Here is a 21,269-nt window from a genome sequence, read left to right as displayed (position 1 = left end):
ACACGAAAAAAGAATAATGCTTTGGCTCAGGCCTGAGTTTTTGTCAGGGGGTAAATTGTATCAAATGTCCTCCATGTTGGAGTGAAGCAGCTTATAGCAGTAAATTAGATTAGTGTTGCTTGCTGGCTGATGTGTGTGGTGAGACAGCTTTGATGTGATTGTGTTGAGCTCCGCATCCCCTCACAGAGTTTCAGCTTCACACAGTGCAGTGCAGTGGGGCTGGGGCATGGTCCCCTCCCTGTGGTTGTAGTCGCCTTAAAAATAAACATGTATACATGATTCCCGAAAGTCATACTCACTCGTTTTTACAACCACTTTGAACGAAACTACTTACGGTTACATAAACGCACGTGCAGATGCAGACACACCACAAGCCACAAGCAGATCAAATAATCAGCAGTGCCTTTTGGATTGTGGGAAACAGGAGATGTTCCTCAGGGTGTGCGTGAGCGGACTGGTCTAACTAGTGTGTCATTATGATACCAGCTCCTGGCCTTTGGCTTGGCACAGCCAATTCATGATGGGAATCAAATTCAAGTTGACTTTGAGCCAGTGCACTCTTCCCGGGGGGTGATTCCAGCCCTCAGTATCTTCCTCTTGGACACTGCAGTGATTTCCTCACGTCACAAACTGACCGAGGGGAAGGATGTGCCTCTATCTCTGTGCTCATGTTGCTCATAAACAGGGAGACTTGGGACTTTTTTGCCCAAGTGCTTGGCAGTAAATGAGGGTTGGCTGATTGGTTCATTATAACATGTCATGAAACGCTTCAAATGGCTCTGTGTAAAACCCTAGAATTTTATTTTGTAGTGTTTACCACACAAGTAGTATCCAAGGCACGACAAAATAACGCTTGACTCAACTTAAACATGTTATAAAGTATGGTGAAAACCTGCTGCTGACGACGAGTGATGTAATGAAATTAGACAGGTATAGTTTTATTGCTTGTGCATGCTGTTTCCTTTGTGTTGCCACCAAATTTGCTTCTACAGCTACCCCACCCTCAAACCTCAGACACTTTACAACTTGGACACTGTTCATAATGTGTTTTTAAGAAAACACTTGAGTTTGTTTACTGCTTAGTTAATTGGAATGACCTTTTTGATGAATATTTATTGTATTGTTCCTACTTCCTATAAACAGCAATTTTTCACCCATAAATAGTTTATGAGGGAAAGATGAGCTTGTTTTGGTTTAGAAATTGTTAGAGTCCATATGCGTTCAATATATTCTGTTCTGTTTGACGCACGAGTGGAAAGTAACTGTGCATTTGCTAAAGGGCTGTATTCCACTTAACAGCCTATGAATGTAATCCATAATAATGTATCAGCAGGGGTTATTTTTCTCCAGAACCAGTACTTTTACTTTTGTAACTTTAAATGTATTTTTCTGATGATACTTCTGTACTCTTACTAGTTTAGGATTTTTGATTACTTGTAACTGATATTCTGCTGCATTGATATTGGATGCATCAATGAAAACACTGGTTTTCAATATACAGTAAAAGTTGGTGAAATTATTTCAGTGTGTGAATCAATACTTTTTGAACATTTTCAGCACATTTTAACTATACCGCAAAAAAACCAATTGGAGCAAGGAAACATGTAGTCCTGAGCAATACATGTAAAGTTGGTGGTACTTGGTCTGTGTTCAAGCAGGAAAAGAATAGCATCCTGGTCACAAACTTTCTCAAATTACGAAAATTGCACTAAAATGTGTTTCTGAAAACATTTGAGGTGGGAAACAGGCAATGCAGTAATTAATTTGTTCAGCACTGCCTAGTTTCACAGTTTGACATGAGTTTTGTGAGCCTGGTGCATTGCACTGGAAACATCACTTTTTAAATCTTGACGAGTCAGTGACTATACCAAACCTGCCCCGTGCTGAAGAAATGGTTGTGATTGGTGCAAAGAGATTCAGGACGGGTGGAAAGATGTCTGAAATTTAAGGTGGCCAGATGTATTTGCCAGAGCAAAAGAAACATGAGCTTACAGGTTTGTCTGGTTCCCAGGCTAAAAATCATGGTTTTGTAAATAAAGTGACATTAAATTGTTATAAAAATTCCCTTTTTCTATGTGCCCAAAGTGCAAAGCCCAACCATGTTCAGTAATTCAATTTACAATGGCACAGAACAGAGAAAAACATTAAATCCTGACATTTGAAAAGCTGAAACCAGAGAATGAATAATGTTTGCTGTTTGCTGTTTGACATAAGACTCACATGATTAGCAAAAAAGCTGCTGATAATTTTTCTTTTCATCGACTAATCAACTCATCACTTCAGAAGTCAGATAACTCTGTGACTGATATATTGTGTTTGTGTTTTACATGCAGCTCTGAAGAGGTCCTTTGAGGTGGAGGATGTTGACACTTCATCTCACTCTTCCCCCGGCTCCCGTCGGACAACCAACTCCCCTCACCGGAACGCCATGTCTCCTACCAGCATCTACTACCGTGACCTGGGCACCGCCACCCCGGCCACTAACAACAACAACCTCAACTACACCCAACCCCGCTCCATCATGGGTGGAGGAGGCTCCAAGACCCCTGAGCCTGTGTCGCGCCGTTCCGAACTTTCCATCGATATCTCTTCTTCCAGCAAGCAGGTGGACAATGCCACCAGCCCTGCTTCCACACGGTTTGCAACCAACAGCGCCCTGAAACGCCCTGAGGTCCTGGGCCACTCCAAGACCCCTGAGATGAGCCACAAGAGGGAGGTCACATTTGCCAAGACGCCTACTGATTCACCCGTGATACGCCGCAATGAAGGCAACAACAACAACAATGGCACCAGCCGGACCCCCGAGCAGAATCATACTCGCAAATTTGAGCCTCCGAGTCCCGGAGACGTCCGTAAACCTGATATCAGCATCACCAGAGCTCCCCCAGAAAACAACGGCCACCACCCAGCAGTGCACCACCCACATCACCCCAACCCTCATCACAACACCATCGTCACCACCTTCCGCTGCTCCTCGCCAAATCATGCTGGACGAAAATCACCCAACCCTGACAGTAAGTCTGTTTAATCATTCTATACTACCTCAGTCCAACCTGTACTGGTCCCTGACATAACCTCACACTTTTACATCCTCTGCTCTCGATTATTTACATACACAACATACAAAAGTTTATATTTTTATGGTTATAATCAGTGTTACTCACCAAAATGTAAAATGTGTATTGTTGAGCTCTAAAAACATGTTGATTAAATTTCTGTCCTTACAATCTATGTTTACAAGCTAAGAGACTGTCTTTACAAGCACACTGCTGTTTATCTTGCATGTGCATGAGAAGAAAAGAAATGGGATCCATTCATAGAAAAACAGCTCCATGGCACAAGAAAAAAAACACCAGAGAAAACTTTTAAAGTGGCAATCAGTGAGATTACTTTGGGTGACATGTTCACTTCCCTATAATTTTTGGTTCTTTCTCTGTTTGGTCCTGGTGGCTAAAGTTGGCAATGGTTATTTTCCAGGTGCTATTCTTAATGTTTAATGTTTCCAGTTGCTGTTGTTGCTGCTCGAAAGTGAATACAGATCTTTTAGAGCAACATACTCTGTGACACCAGCTTTTTGTAAATGTGACCTTCAGTGGTTTCACTTCTTACCCTGTAGTGATCTCAAAGTATACTCCAGGAAGTTTGAGTGTACCTTGATGCTTCATCTGCTATAGATCACACTTCTGACCACCAATTTAATCTGTCAACAGGAATAGAGACTAGTAATTGACACTAGTAAAAAGTGTCAGTTTTTTCAGTTGTCATCTGCTTTAGGTGGATCGTTAGTCTGCTAAACTGCAAGTAGAACAACCACACGAAGATCCAAAACCAAGAAATATTTTGACAAATAAAAGGCTACCACACATTTGTAATAATGGTCCATTGACTGACAATATTACTGCCTTCAAATGGAAGTAGTGTGATTTTGTTTTTAATGTGGGAACTTGTAAATAACTGACTCCTTTAGACAGAATAATTTCCTACAAACCTTTAATGGTGATGTAGAAATACATACAGATTATCCTTTTATATCAATGCACAACAAATTACAAATGAGCTTTAACCACACTCACTGAGAATAATTTAGATTATGTATTTTGTCACCTGTGTGGTTGTGTTTGGTATCCATTTTTCTAAGAGGTTTATCTTTGTGTACACAGCCATGCAGGAAAGAATAGCTCCAATATACAATAATAAGAAGAAATGATAATTAATAGTGGAATAAGTTCTTACTGTACTTGTATACAATGAACCTAGCTCCTCTCTGCACCATATATTCCCATACTGTAGCTAGACTGTTTTGGGTACTGTTGACAGTAGTAGCAAGCTTTCTAGCATACTGACTATCGATGATAACGGATTATCTTAGCTTTAGCTTACAAATTGTTAACATTCGTTAACATGCTTTGGTTATTTTCTGCCTGATTATAAATAATTTCATTTGGATCTCATGCAGGATCCCATGGAGTTGTTGGCTTTTTGTGAAACAGCTTCTTTAAATTACTATTTTAGTACAACAGTGCTTTGGTGCTGTGATTTAATTTACCGGCCTGTGTGACTGCTTTAACACAGACTTGTCCATTTGGTGTGACAGTGTCACCAGTGAAAAAGAGATTAAAGTGAGTGTGACAGACTATCTTAAACTCAAGTTAAACCAAAAGACATTTTCTTATGCGAGGAGGAAAGGACAACTTTTTACTCTGTGCTGTGAGTTTATATTCAAACCTCTTTGGGTAAAAATTGTCACATTTTCCAGATTACATTTCATTTGGACTTTTTCTTCTGACTTCATATCTTCCTGCTCCTTCCCCACTCATAACAGACTAACTCAAGTATCAGGTCTCTCACTGACAAAAAAAAAACGTCAGTAACAGGAGCGGCTTGTTTGATTAGTCCGATGTCTCCAGGTCTGTCAGTAATATAAGTAACCATGTCCTTGGAGGCCTGTCTGTCGTAGAAACAGCAGACTGAATGTCTGTATTTGTGGTTAATCCACGTCTGTTCTTAATGCAGCATTGGAGCCAAAGTGGTTTTTGTTATGTGAAGAAAGCTTAACCTTGGCACCACCAGAACAGGAGGATGGTAGTTAAAAGGTAATTAGTGCTGCAGTTGCAGTAAAACTATATGCAGTAGAGTAGGATTGATTTGAGTGAACAGGGTTACATTAGTTTCTCTGATACAGCATACAGAATACAGTTTGCATTATTTTTTAGATTCACTTGGAATTTAATGTGTAATATTAAACATGGAGTACACAGGTTTCTTTTATTTACTCTTTGTGGAGTACAAACAATGTCACAACAATCCAACCAGATTTCTGTAAATTGAGAGTTTTAGAAGTATAATCAAATGTGTTACACTTACCAGGTGTCACTCCTTTTAATGGTATATCAACAATATTTAAACAAAATATACATACCATTTTATGGCATTGTATGGAACTTTTGGCCACTTGGTTGTGAAGATATTTCAGAACACAACATTGCCATATTATCACCTAAAAGTTGACATGGTTAAACTGCTAGCAAACACTTGCTTATTTTCACATCCAGCAGTTACAGAACATCAGAGTTGTGCTTTTGGCCACCTGATAAATGTGACTCCAATATCCATTCTTTTTTAGCTCTGTTTTTGGTCTCCACCGACTCCTAAGGAAACATTTGGCGCTTTAGCTGCTAAATGCTCAACTATGTCCACCAGCTAGTTTATAACTGTGGCTGTTGGCTGAGCAGGTAGTGTAGTGTAGGGCTTTTTACCTCAAAACGGCAGCCTGCTGTGGCTGAAAACAACACTATAATTCTATTCGCCTAGGACTAGTCTTACCTAGAGACCTCTGGTAATTTGTTACAGTTGCAGAGGTCATCTTTGATCTAAATCCCATATGAATCTGCCATGTTTGAAAAGTAAAAAATTCCATCTACTAATACCTAGCATATTATGCAAAGCCCAGAGGTTCTGAGATAATATCAGTCCCGTATGAATCGGTGTCGGTGTCTGTGATTTAACTTCTGTTTTCTGTTGCCAAACAACTGGAAAAACATGAAATTTGATCTTGGCTCAAAATATGTTGAACAGCAGTCAGCAGTTGTGTTGTAACATCAGCTATACTGATGCTTAAAATAAATGATGTGGACAGAGAAGGTTTGGAGAAAACGTGTATTTATGTTCGACAGCGAGGCGATGAGATGAGCCTTGTCATGAATGTCAGTAAAGCACAGGGGAGCTGATGCACTAAGAGCGACTCCTTTCACATTGTCCCTTTCACATTGTCAATTCATTTTGTTTTGTGTTATTCATTTATGTGTGCTTTTAGTCACATATACGAATTAAATAGCTGCTTGCATCAACACAAAATTTCAGTGAAAGGGCGAAACCATGTTGTATTGGATTGGCTAAAACAGTGTCCTCATATCACTACTAAGCTGCCTGCCAAATACTTCACAATTAGTACTTGATGAAATGTAATGATGGGTGTGTTTTCCTGTTGATTCAGCTATTTAATGTCATATTTCTTGTTTTTTTTTACTTCATACTGGCTGAGAGCTACACTTTGTCATATGGCAGATGTTGAGTAGTTAGATTTACCACATTATACTCACTGTCAAAGTGTCGGTGTCGCTGTGTCTATGCTTCTTGTACCCATTCTACTTCATATGACTATAAATTTTGACTCTGTATCTGTGCTGAAGGTTTTACATGGTTCTCACTCAGATTATGGGGGAGGTAGCCACTTACTTGTCCGCAGAGAGAGGCAATAATAGGGGTCTAAATGAAGTGTGACCTGCCTAGAGGGCTCAGGGGCTCTAACTGAGCCCACCCTGTTCGGATCGAAGATTTTAGCAAGAGAGCTGGGAAAAAATATCACAGCAACACTTATAACAGCGCTGCAAGGCCAGAATTTACTGTGATGTACCTGCTAGTTAGGTTAAAGTTATGTCTGAGGCATTAATACATTGATGTTCTCTTGGTAGGTGGGGAAAAATGAGTTTGCTCTAAAAAAGTGCTTTTAATTGATTTTCTTAAGTGAAATAAATAGAAAGATTGCGTGCATATAGGAGCTGCTGGCAACACTACATGTAGAGATTATTTAGTGTTGATTTATTATTTTTCCATATGGCTATCAGCTGTGTTTTTGGAGTCTATTAGATAAGATGCTTTCCTGCCCATTCAGTTTTTCCAGGAGGAAATGACATCACACATCATTTGTGCACACACACACACACACACACACACACACACACACACACACACACACACACAGACACATACACATACACACACACACACACACACACAGCAGCAGCAGCACGTAGAGTATCCTGTGCTTCCTTCCGTGTTCTGTCAGCGTGATTGTTTCCCCCACTGTGTGACCTCACTGCGGCGTGCTTCCTGTCTCAGGGGTCATGTGATCTGAGTCAGTCAGCTTCCTTGCAAATATCCTCCTGCACTTTGATCTAAGCATCACAGAGAGTGAGATACGCTGGGGTGTTTATGCAAAAGGTCAGCATGAATAAGGTTGTGGACACAAAGATAAGCAATAGTTGGAAGATCACTGATCAGTGAATGTGTTTGTGGCTTGCAGACCTCTTTCAGTGGAGATCAGGTTACACACAAACAGACTTTTCAGTGGTCCAGAATGAAAATCTGTGGAATTTTTTTGCTTTCAATATGACTGATAATATTAATTTAGGATAACAAAACAAAATATAGCAAAGATAAGCACACAATACATTAAACAGTCTAAAATTCCCTCAAACAAGATGAAATAAATATATACCAGAATTTTGTAGAAGCTGTAAATTTGAGATTTTATTTCATCAACAATTCAAAGCAAAGTGTGAACATTTGTTGGAAAAGTCAGACAGAATAAAAAGGAGGACACAGGGCTACTAAAATATAGGATTCATTGTGGAGCAGATAGCAAAAATTAATTTGCGAAGCTGTTAATGATTAATCTCCAAACAATTACCACTTCGTCACATATAAAAATTAATAAATAAATAAATAACTGGTAAGGTGCTTGATAACATTCTGAGTTTTATTTGTGGGCCTGCTAAAAACATAACTAAAGCAAAAACAATATTAATCAATTAGATGACCAACAAAAAATTAAGCCGAGTAATTTTTCAAGCGTGCCAAAAAACTTTCACTCCTCCGATGTGATGATTTTCTGCTTTTCTCTGTTTAAACTAAATATCTTTGGGTTTTGGACTGTTACTGGAACAAAACAAGACATTTGAAGATATTACCTTGGACTAGGAAACCTTTTATTTTTATGTTTGAAGATGATAAACTCTTCAGCCAATCAATGATCAAACTATGATCACTCCAATCAATAAGATCAGCCCAGCCCATTTCCCTCCCTATTGTTCCAACTTCAAAAAGATGTGCTATACTAAAAGATAAAATATTCTATTCCTCCTTTTGCTGGGGGCCCCCTATATCACACTCAAGGACTCTTGTTGGGGCCCGGACGTCAGTTTGAAAACCACTGATCAAATAGATGTTTGGTGGATCCATCAGTTTAAGCCCGAAGCATTATATCATCAAGGTGCCAAGGATTCTGAATATATTAAAGTCACTTATGACATGCAGAGAAATGTGTATCACTTCCATTTGGTATAATGTAAAGCCGTAAAAATAGATATAGTATTTCACTCAGTTTAACTGTGATGTAGATTGAAGTGCCGGAAGAAGCAGGTACTGAATCTTTCTGTTATGACTTCAAATAGACATGATAAGTGATGTCAGATTGCTGCAGCGCATGCAGGGAAAATGACAAAGAAAAACGTGACCATCAGGTTCACTTCAGGCAAAAGACACCAGACTCATTCTGATTGGTATCTGGTCTGCTCCTACGTGTTCAGCCAGACAGGGAACCTTATCTTGACAGGCAGGCCTGCTGTTCATCAATCCATCAAACAATGAAGAAAGAGCCCTATCTAACATCTCAGGACAGAAAAGTGCAGACCAGCTGGGGTCAGAAATAACACATTTCTTATCACTTTTTGGAACAGCTTTCAAATTCGGGAAAATGTGTTTGACCTGGAGACCCTGCCTGAACCACATGTGTTTTATTCTTCATCTGTAGTTATTAATATTGGCCAGCAACTAACAATTATTTTTATTATGAATTAATGTGCCAATTATTTTCTATGATATTGTCTGATCAGACAATATCATAGTCTGGCTCACGTAACCAAGCTAGCAGCTGTTAGCTTTTCTTTTGCGGTGATTTAGCCATTTTAATGTCAGGGCTTGCCTCTCCATGTTCCACCAAAACAACTTCTCCCTCAACAACATTTTGCAGGGGTGCTGTTGCTGCATCCCGGGTTTTAGGCCTACCAAAAATGTCTATGACTGGTTTAAACAAATACGAACAAGACAAAGTGTTTTTCCCCCATAGCAGAATGATATTGTGTGAAGCCAGACCATTTAAAAAAAATAAATTAATAAGTAAAATAATGACACTTCCAAGGACACATGAGAACAGAGAAGATTAATGAATCGTTGGCAGGTTTTAGGAAACAGCTGTCTGTTTTTAGTCACAGCAGAGACATCAGCGATACAGCTGTGGAGGCTAGTTACCTTGTTGCTAATGAAATAGCATCAGTGTATGTGGGCCGTGTACTACATTGAATGTGATACAGCCTGTCTCTCTTGAACACTAACTGGACTCTGGCGACGTCATTAGATAAAGAGGTTGACCATAGACAGTTATCAGTGGGATAATAGGACTGGTAGGTTATTATTAGGGGTCACATCCAGTAACCTTATTTAGCAACTTCTTTATTGTGGTGTGGGCAGGAAAAGATGCTCAGACACCAGAGATGTATTTTTCCTTCCAACTCAGATTGCTGTTACAGCACTTAAGAGAGTCGAGGCGAATTTAAGGTTACAGTATAGTGACGCTTTTAGCTAAAGAGAAGACATGTATATTTACAGGGTGTTAGTGATGAGCCACTTCTTGTCGTTGCGTTGTGTCTTCCTGAACAAAAAGAGATTCTCTTTAATACTAACAGATACTAACTCTTTAATACTAGCAGATTCTGTGTTCTGGACTGGAATTTGTCCTTATTTCGCCTAAATAAACAGATTATCTTATAGTACATTTGTTTCCCTAATTGAGCTGTAGTAGTTATGGAAGAAAGAGCAAGTGAAGCCATTTGTCTTTTATTTGGATTGACCTTCTCAAAGTGGGGAGGAGGGGCCAGCGAGGGGTGGTGGGTGATTTGTCTCTGCCTGTCCATAGGTCAGGAAAGGGCACACACACAAACACACAAATGCACTTTCTTCATCTCAACTTTTTTTTTTGTCTAACTTTTGTTGTCTCTCATCAGCACACCTACACAAGCACGCACACACATACAAGGACCCCCAGGCGAAGGCATATCCGAGGTCAATCCTCTCCCAGTGTAATTACTCTGGACTGATCCCAAACCATTACTCAGTGTGACCTGTCAGCTAATTGTCCAGAAAAAAAAGAAAAGAAAAAAAGAAGAGATGCAGAAAGAAAAGGAAAAAGAGATTTTCCCTCATGCTGTTTGATACTGAACTGTTGCTGACTGAGAACAATAACTCTGAGTATTTCCGGTGCTCATGCCCATTAAGATGTAGTCTTAAACAAGTTCAAAATAGCCCCAAGGTTTTAGTATAATTACCTTATGTTTGTCTTTATGTGTTCACAAAATGATACTAAAAAATTAAAGGAATAGTTCAGATTATTTGATGTAGGGCTGTATAACGTATATATGTAGATATAAACGTCTCATACTAAATTAAGGAAAAGACAACGGATCTTATTTGCAGGTGATCATAAATGTATTAATGAATATTGTACTCCGTCACTAACCCATAAATCTTACACACCTGACCCTTAAATTTTGGATTTTTTTTTTAAATGTTCTCAAAGCAAGCAACATTGAAGAGACCATGAAGAGCTTGCCAGTGACTTCTTTAGTGAACATTTTATAAACTGAATGTCACAGTAGTTTAACACTTTGACTATGGACAGATCTGCAAACCCCTAGATACCATGCCATCCCGTTGCTAAACGCCCAAGTATTACTGTTTCAGAATCAGAATAAGCACAACTTGTAAGTAGTTAAATCAGTGAATTGAATCCATGAAAATGTGGTATTAATCCTGAAAAAGAAGTGGTATATAATTTTATTTGTTCATTCATTTTTTAGCTAGATACAAATGTTTGTTAAAAATTCATGGCTTCTCATAGTAAGTATCAATGCAAAATTAGAGAAGATGATCACAGTATGATGTTGTGACACTGAGGCACAGTCACTGACAGTGTCTTTGACTAATCTGACAAACAGAGTTCAGTTTTGTTCATTTGAAATTCGTGAGCCTCCAGACCACCTGTCTTTTCAGTTTCTCCCACAGCAACAACAGCGACAAGTGTCACTTCTAATTTTCTTGAATGTGACTTTCACTGTTGGTGTGTTTCCTAAACAAGCCACCGGGAGGCAGTATGGGACAGGTGAAATCCTTTTAGAGATTAGCAGATGAAATACAGCTATATTTCCTGTATTTAAAAGACAAAATCATTTACAAAGGAACAGCTAAAAAATGTCTTTAGTAATGCTGTCCAGAGGACTGAGATTGATAATGTTTCCTCAAACAACTTCAGGGTCAGAGGCTTGGATCACACTGGTGCCTTGTTGCAGAAATACATCCAGCACACAGATGTCAGCCTTTTCCATTCATATTTTATTAAAGATTTTAACACTCAAATATATCACAAGCATGGAGGCTAATTCAAAACAATGTCTTGCAGCTCTTTGAAGTGTGTAGACACTAAAAGATTTGGACATGAAACGTTTTCATTTTTTTTTTTAACATCTTTCTGAAGGAGGAGGAGGAGGAGGATAGAACTCAGAGAAATGGGAAAGGCTCAGCCCTTCTGGCCCAGATGAATAGTCTCAAACACACACACACACACACACACACACACACACACACACAGAGAGAGAGAGAGAGAGAGAGAGAGAGAGAGAGAGAGAGAGAGAGAGAGTTTCCCTCTCCCCCAGATGAGGCTTTCGGAAGTTGAAGTTTACATTGAGCATCTGGGGGAAGTCAAGGGTTAAAGAAGTTTCCCACCACTGCAGAAAGACCTCTGTCCTCTGTAGTCATCTCAGCCAAATCCCACAACTCCAGTAAACGCAGCCTTCTTCATTCAGTTTCTCCTGTGTGCTGTGAAGGCAACATATTCACATTTTTTACCTTTACATACATGTATAAGCACATACATGTTCAAACACACACATACACACACTTCCTCATAGCACTGGGGTCATAACATTTGGCAGAATGCTCACTGACACTGGTAGTTTAACAAAACAACCTAGCTTTGGACACACATACACATAAAGACAGACACACGCCACCTTTATCAACTTTTCCCATCACCATAAGATTTAAGACAAATAATGGGATATGGGCCATCAGGGCTTGATGATGCAGACGGAGATAACATTTAGTCTCAGTTGACATTATCTTTATTTAACTGGTCGTCTCCGGGTGAATCCTCCCTCCTGTTTATCCAGATATGAGACTCTGCCGTGGCTCCTTTGTCCAAGAAACTGATGGGAAAATCATGTCCCCCTTATCTTGGCCATGGAAATGAAGAAATGAAGCCAGAGAATCGTAGAGCCTTGAAATGGAGAAAAACACACAGAGCCAGTATGAAGTGCTGAGAATTTTTTTCAGTGTCATCAATCAAACATAGCTTGAAAAATGATGGATTAAATACTTTATTACATACTTATGTAAATTACTGTAACGGACCTGCAATGCAAATTGTATGCAATATCTTTAATTCCAGTTGTTCAAGCTGTGCAGTACATGAATTTGGTCACTGTCTGTCTGTAGATGGGATCATCTGCAAACTGTTTATATTGACACTCAGAGTGGTTTTAATGAAAAAGAAAGGTTCACACAAGGTCAGTTTTTCTCCACATTCTCAGTTAATGATGTTTGGCCCACTTGTTGGCCGACAGAGGACATAGTGGAAAAACAATAATTGTTTTGAGTTTGTGTATGTATGTGTGTGTGTGTGTGTGTGTGTGTGTGTGTGTGTGTGTGTGTGTACGTGGACAGACAGATGGCCATTTGCATCACAGCCTCGCCATCTGCTGAAGTGAGTAGATGAGAGTGGATGAAGGGTCAGTGGGATTCTTGTGTGAGTGTGTGTTTAAAATAAAAAATGGAAAAATAAGAGGGTGTGATCTTGTCCCGAATGTTATACCAACTATAACTGTTTACACAAGTTGAGTGTGCGACCTACTCTATGATGATATAGCAGCTTTTGGCCATTTGACTGGCACAGTACAGTCTACAATCAAGTCCTTGTTTTGTTTATTGTTTGTTTCTTATTAATAACTAATAAAGATGAATTTCAAAGCATCTGCAGATTCTGTGGCAATAAATGCAACACTTTATTTTGGTTGCAAACCTTTGCCAGGTTAAAGCAGCACTAAGTACGATTAGGTGTTTTTGCAATTTGGTGCCCACAGTTTTCCAATTCGCTGATACACCACTGTCAGAAACATGGACAGTTATTGTTATTGTTCTGATCATATTCTTCATGATCAAAAAATAACAAGTGGACAACTTTGCTAGCACAGCCAAGCAAGTGCAACAACACAAGACATAGCAAGTCTGTTCAAACAGCAAGACACACACCTCAGCTACCTTGATGGGACCTTTTATTTCATGAAGCTCTCCCCAACAAGTAAAAGCCAGTCCAACATTTAATCTTGTCCAACGGCCTTTTGCTCAGTCATTCTCTTGTTTTCTCTTCTTATCTTCCTCTGTCAGCATCCTCTTCTGTCTCTCAGCATATGTACTGTAGTCTGCTTCAAGGCTGAGCCTGATTCCGTTGCTCGCTCACCCAGCTCTGGTTAGCAGTAATTTTTTCCACCCAGTTTGGTGCTGGCTTAGCCTGATATTCTTACCCTAACCCTACCCAGCTGCTCTCCTAATGCCTAAATCTACCAATTGGAAACCATTGACGGCAAGGAATACTAGCCAGTCAGAGTCAGAGTAGGGCAGGTCATTACTGCTCTCTCCTGGGAATTCTCAGTTCTGGCACGACTGCTGCGGCGCTCTGCCAGCATGCTGCCTGGCTCCTGCATTGCTCATAATGCAACTCGATGGCCTCACATGGTTTGAGCTGCTATCCTCATACAGCAGAGCAGGCTAAGGGACATCACTTGAGGCAATCAGATTTCATGTATTTCTTCTTCTGGGGGCATAGAATGCTTACTTTTTCACATGTACAGTAGCACTCACCAAGTTAAGCAAAGCAACCTTATAGAATATAGAACTGAGATATCATCTTGCAAAGCTGAAATGCAAAGCACGTGGTAGTGGGTACTACAAAACCAGTCAAAATGTTTCTCCTGTAACTCCACTGTTACAGGAGGACTTTTTCCATAAATAAGAAAAAAATCAGTCCTGAGACTACGATTGCACAAGTCTTAAAAATGTGTTTTCAAGTCACATAAATAACATTTCTCTCCAGCAGGACGTGTTACTAAGTTACTGTAAAAACATCACGGTCCACTGGGCCGTGCTGAAGTGATGCTGGAGTGTAGTTTCAGTTTCCAGGCTGTCAGCTCTGTAGATGTGAAATTCAGCTCAGCTGGGAAGTTCTCAGCACATAGGCAAAGATAAACCAAAAGCTAAAAAAAACACTTACAATTTAACATAGCACTGGGTAACAGTTATGTACAGGCAGAAGACAAGTAATGCATACCTTTTCTGGTAATAATCCTTTTGCACTGAAGCACCCTCACCTTTCACACCTCGCAGATTAATGTTTTAGATTTTAGATTAGAAGTGAAGCCTGTGCAGACGCGCTGCTTAGCTGCTGATTGATCCCTCAGTTGGAATTGTACAGGCAACTTTTACTGAACCATTAAAGATACTCAAGTCTTAACAATAATTGGCACAGACTTTTAAAGCACTCCGAAATAGTGCTGATCTGAGCAGGATCTTATGCCATAACCGAGGTTTGTAGTGATAATTTAGGGATCTGGAGAATATGACTGCAGATTTGTGGTTTACGGTGAATTAGTTTCTTCGAGGAATGCCATCATCTGTTGAGAAAAGCCTTGGAAACAGAGCCTGGTGGATGAACTTTCACCTCCAGCCTTGATGGCGTGAAGTGCTTTTTGATGCTACACAGCTGCAGACATCAGCGTCGCTGAGTAGAAGAGGAGACAGATGCAGGAGGCATATTTAGATTGGAGGAAAGGGCAAGTTGTGCCTTGGAAGCATTATTCTGTGTTATGCACTGGCAAACTAAAATTCAATATTTGGTGTTCTGCAGTCTTGGCAAACACATGTTGAATATAACACTAGTTCAGAAAGATGATGGTTCATGACCTCTAAAAGCAGAAATTTTCTCTCTGTCTCTATCTGCTTGCCTGTCTCTGCACATGGAAGGTTTCTATTATAGATAATTAGCATCATAACTGGGCTAGATGTTTCTGGAAGAAATGCAGCGACCGCACAGAGAGTTTAATCACAGAGCTCCTTCCGTCTTCTCTTGGTTTCTGGAGTTGAGTCATCCCTGTCCCTCGCCCCCGCAGCTCCAGCGAGGGGCCAGGGATTCCCCAGAAGGCCGATCCCTTGGAGTCGCTGTGTTTATTGTTCATCGGGGGAGGTTTTGACTCTAGAACATCAGAAATATAGAGAGTATACATGTTCGATGTGTCTGTGAATGTGGAGGGTAGTTAGATTAGCTCTTGTTCATCTGCAGGATCGTAAAGAATTTAACAGCAGCTGCCACATAGACACAACTTAGAGGCTGGGAAACATTCAGAGGCTTTCTCGCCTTATCAGAGTTTTCTTTTTCTTGGTACATCCTACTGGAGGCAAGACAGAAAAGGGCTGTCAAGAGAGATGACTTCTACTTGCAGTGACATATACAACAGCCACGAGATTGAAACATTTTGTAAGTATCTGTTTAGTTGGATTTTGTGTCTGTGGGGGAACTTGACTGTTTTATGTTTTAAACTCTGCGGAGGGACAACTGGTTTCCATTAAGGCCAATCAAACTGAAGCATGATGTGTCCTATCTTGCATGCACAGAGACATCCCAATGTGCTTCTTGAACATTTTCCCTCCATTTCTTTCTTCTTATTTTATTGCAAACCTCATTGTTAAGTTGAAACAAATCTGCTTGCTGGACACTATTCCACACTTCCTCTTAAAAATGTTGCTGTGGTTTGATTTTAAAGAAATAATGCTTTTATGCTAGTTGAAAGCAGTGGTGTATTGGTGCCCAGAGAAACTGGTATACTTTTATAATTTTTTTTTCAGCATACCCATCCTGCAAGGGATAAATGCCCTGTGTTATAAACAGTGACATGTAGGACTACTGCTGCATATTAAGTTCACCCAAAAATGGTCCAGCAGCATTTTTACATTGTTCCTTAACTTGTGCTGCTTGGCTTCAGGAAGTAAAGATCATGAGGAAATTTATGGCGGTGTTGCAGCCAGAGATTAGTTTAGGCCTATAAATCAGCCAATATTTGTTTATCCAGGAAAGGACACTAATTCACAGGTGTTGCTGCAGCCTTGTGGGGCAGACCCCACATGTGGGGGCATGGAGCCACTGAGGGATGCGTTGATGACCAGGGAAAAATATGGACTGAAACTACATTAAGTTGTATCATTATATAGTTTGCTGAAGCCATTGTGCTGAGCTTTATTTCACTAAAATTCAACTTGGCTCCTTTTTTATTAGTTGCTTCCCCTGTCATTGATAATGGCTGATAAAAACTTGAGAAGTGTAGGATGTGAACATATTTGGGCTTGGGGTGTATCAATCATCGCTACTCATGCCTAAACCTAACCGACCCAACCAATGAAAGCAAAGATTACTATAGCCAATCAGAGGCAGAGTAGGGCGGGTCACAACTTTGCAATCCTAGAACAAAAAATGCTTGAATAATAAGCATCAGACAGGATTTTGAAGTAGGTCTATGCAGACTGAAAGTGATAAAAGCTGCTCATTCTCTCTGTCTGTCTTTCTAAGTCCTTAATGCGGTTTTAAGCAGCCCAGCTGGGAAAGCTTTGCTGACTTAAAGACAAAAGACAACGTAAGGCAAACACTTCCTCATAAACAAATGCTCCGACCACAAAATCTGTCCAGTTTATCTTCTTTGAGGTCATCATTATAAAAAGCACAGAGCTTTTACTTTGTTAGTGCAGTAAGAAGCTGAAACAAGGCGAAACCTGTAGGAGGAGTAGAAGTATTTTACTGTCAACATGTGAAGTAGCTCTAGATATATACACAGATTAATCCATCTGTACTGTTAATGTATGTTCAGTGCTTTCAGCCAGAGGGGGGAGGGAGTCTCGGAGGCCACTTTAGGGTGTTGAGATAAACTATCTTCACTCATCACACACACATGCTGTCTCCATTTGCACCACAGGGGAGCAGAACAACCACAGCAGAAAAAAAACACAACAGGAAGTCTCCAACAGACCCAGCTATCTTCCCAGTAGATATCCAGGCCAAGCCAGATGTTCTTCCTCTTTCCCTCTGCTCCCTCTTGCTCCTTACTCTTCCAACCACCCCCCTCCTTAACCCCCTCCTTCTCCTACTTCATCTCTATTTTTCTTTGCCTCCTCTTTCCCTTCCTTCGTTCTTCTTCCTCCCCTCTCTCTCAGGAAGGCTGTGTCACTGAGTCACTCGGCCCGCTGAGTCATGGAGGTGACTCTTTAAATCTGCTCCATATGTGCTCTGCCCTGATTTGGTGGCCCTCAGCAATCAGCCCTGACCTCTGGACCAATCACAGAGCTCTGCACTGGGGCTCATGGCATGCCAGTCCTCACCACATGTTAGTCTTCAGTTACCCCTGCAGCCCACATGATTTGATGCTCCCAAATGTTTGAGCTGAGTGTTTCAAAAGAAAAAAAATAATGAAGAAACCTAAACATCCCTTAATTTGTACTTTGCAGAGTAGCAGTAAGTACATGACTTTACTGCAAAAAGATCTGGCTCAATCTTTTATAATTAAAAACACAGGACATTTGACATTTTTTCTGAAATCTGTTAGTGCCTGATCTCTTATGACGAGGTATAATGTCTAACAGTGTGTTCCCTGCCTTACAAAGTTAATCACTAATTCAAATTGAATTGATTTGCCATAAATTTTTTGCTCAAAGCTGCTTTTTAGACTCTCAGGAAGACTAATAAAATAACAGTCCTAATATACAGCAGGCCTCTTCTTTGATCTTTGGTTCCCACAAGAGGAAATGGCATCTTCAGAAACTGCTGTGTTATGGGTTTCACTGACAACATTGTTTATTGTTTAGTGAGAGATATATAGAAATTGTTTTCTTTGCTGAAATGAGATATAAAGCGGGAATGTATCAGACTTTTTGCCCAAAAAGGCTGTTCTCCAGGCTTGCAGGGCAGCAAAAACATTTACTTTTTGTCCTGTTTCCATACTGGAGATGACAGATTTAAAATTCTACGCCTGTTTACATAAAACCACTTAGGGTAGGTACTTAGTGAGTTGCATAAAATCGCCATAAAGAAAAACCCTTTAATCTCTACATGTTTGCTCTTTGTGTTGCTAGAAGGTCCTTCTTGACCATTTTCCTTACAAAATTTTAAGGAACCCTTAACTGTCTCTTAAAAGTGAAATAATTTGTGGAACATAAGACAATGACTGAATTTATGGTAATTACAGAGAAAGGGGAGATACCAAGACACATTTATCAGGACAGTGAAAACCTACTGGACACTATTACAAATGCTAGCAGCTTGTTGGAGAGTAGATTTGACATTAGCATCAAGCAAGACAAATGTTGACAAATGTCTGTCTCATACATAAACGTTAACTTTTTATTCAAACTCCCCAGTTTATTCGACTCCTGTTGATTGACGGTCTCCTTATTTGCTGTCACAGTAGTGTTTCATATTTCTTCCTCCATTTATCTATTTATCTTTCACAGAAATATTTCTCACATTGATTTTGTCAGTTACGTCATGCTACATCTTCTGCTTGAGTATATTTGTTCATTGAGGAGAACAACATTCTCCTCTTCTGTCCAGTTTACTTTCTTTTTCTTTTGTATTGTCTTTGTTCTGTTGTCAAGAAGCCAGCTAACACTGTCAAGTAATGAATGTTGAAGTGAGTGAAACATAACCATGGTAACTGAAGTGCACATGTGCTGTATTATGACAGTAATTGCTGTGAAAGCCTTAGACTAGACATTTTGGCCAGGAGACAATGAAGAGGCTTTATGCAGTGCTTCTTAGTGAACCCCTTAGGAAATATTCTGCTTAAGTTTAAAAGTTAAGGTGGTTGATGCAACAGGGCACTTGTCTCAAGAACAAAAAAAAGAAATTGCTGAGAGAAAATTCATTGCTAACATTAGCTGACCTTCAGTAGTGAATCTATCAATAACCCTACTAGAGCAGTGATAGTTAAACCTGAACGTAATCCATCAAAATGTTTTAATTATTAAGCCAGGAGGTTGTGGATGCCTATTACTGCTCACATGAGAAATGATCTGGCAGAGCAGGTAATGTTACTTGTCAAATGTATAAAATCAATCTAAATTTAAAATTACTCAGTGTTAAATCACATCATCTGCATGATGTTCAATAGTACACAAGACACTTAAGACTTGTACATGGAAAATTATAACAATATTGAATATAATTATATGTGCAGCACCTGATATAAACACATGCTTCCGTACATTTACATTCACAGTGAAACCACAGCGAACTCTGAGAGCTCCAGCTTTTACAGGAAGGAAACATTTTCTGCTGAATGTTATGAAAACCTCTCTCAGGCCTTCAGTTTCTGTGCTCATGGAAAAAAGAGAGTTGAGCCATATCAACAAAGGAACAAATTAATCACTCTCTCCTTCTAGTTAGCCACGATCAAATCCATTTTATGGCCAGAATCTTTCTTTAATCATAAAAACTATTCTTAGAAAACATTTCATGTTGACTGCATTGGTATGTTGCAGCCAACTGGTTGGTTGGCTGTGATAGATGTGAATCTCTCTGTTGTGGGTGAACAGAGATGCAGGAAGCACACCAGAGCAGGACATATTTCCACAGAACATTTGGGTTTTGGAACCACTTTCCTGTGTTTTGCAGCCAATACTGAGTCCATTGCAGCTTGATTCATTCAAGTTTTGGTACATAAATTTATTTCAGATTGCTGTAAACTGAGTGATGGCAGGTCACCATGGTAAAATTAAAAAAAAGGAGAAAGCACCACAGCAGCACAAAGCATGTAAATCCATTGGTTACCAAGTAGTCTTGCACATCCTCATGTTATTGTATGATTATTATTTGGTGAGTGGTAGGTGGGAAGATTGATACCATTCTCATGTTTGTCCCATAAATATGAAGCTACAGCCTGGACACAGTTAGCTAAGCTTAGCATAAAGCCTGGAAATAAGATGAGGTTGCTAGGCAACAAACAGAAACTACAGGAAGTCACTACACCTCCAGTCTAGTCCAGCCCATAACCCTCAATAAAACCCCAAATTGTCATTAATTAATTGTCATTTCTGCTGCATGGTATGGCTCATCTCAGCTCAGCTCGACTTCATCCACTTTTGGTATCAGGTACTTTACTTGATTTTGTTTTCCACTGGAGGTGATAAACGTGTGCTTGCTTGCTTTGACTCAGTTTGACTTGGTGTGTCAGCCCAGTACAGCAGAGTTTGTCATCACTTGAAGGTATGCACTGACACATGCTCGTACTAAGTTAAGTGTCTGTAAGATGGTGAATGAACATCATATAAATTATTCACAATAAAAATACTGAGAGCTGAACACACAGACACTTTTAAAATGTCTTAGTATCTGCTCTCCTGCGCACACATGAGGCTTTCAGGCACACACCAGAAAAAAACAGAAATGAAACTTGTCTACATGCAGGTTTAATTGCTTATTTTTATTTTAATTGCTTATTTTTAGCAGGATTACCCATTTTTTAAAAAACTTGCATATGCACACTAATTTTGGTTTAAGAAGTGTGAGCTAAGTTAATCGCCTGCTGACTCTTGTTTCATATTAAGCACACAGGTTAATGTTAATCTTATGATCTAACTAGCAATATAAGCACATATTGCCAAAAATGTCAAACTATACCTTTAAAGGTTTCTTTTCTTTTCTAAACTTAGAAATGTTTTGTTTTAGTCACGGATTTAGTCACAGTGTTGAAGGATGGAGAGTGTTTGGCAGACAGAAAGACAGAGAG

The 21,269-nt window shown here is 39.7% G+C and overlaps 1 protein-coding gene across 3 annotated transcripts in view; it reads left to right on the top strand.

Moving 5' to 3' along the window:
• Window positions 1-21,269, top strand: part of septin9b (septin 9b) — a 104,444-nt gene that overhangs the window by 41,205 nt on the left and 41,970 nt on the right. For all 3 annotated transcript variants that reach the window (XM_084715612.1, XM_084715610.1, XM_084715609.1), the window contains exon 2: window positions 2,334-3,014. In XM_084715612.1, the coding sequence (XP_084571738.1) occupies window positions 2,334-3,014 (681 nt within the window). The remainder of the gene's footprint in view (window positions 1-2,333; window positions 3,015-21,269) is intronic.

The sequence above is a fragment of the Lutjanus erythropterus genome, chromosome 3 (assembly GCF_056507025.1).
Source record: "Lutjanus erythropterus isolate fLutEry1 chromosome 3, fLutEry1.hap2, whole genome shotgun sequence".
Classification (NCBI taxonomy): Eukaryota; Metazoa; Chordata; class Actinopteri; order Lutjaniformes; family Lutjanidae; genus Lutjanus; species Lutjanus erythropterus.
The sequence above is the reverse complement of the archived record's forward strand: the minus strand, read 5'-3'. Positions and strand labels throughout refer to the sequence as shown.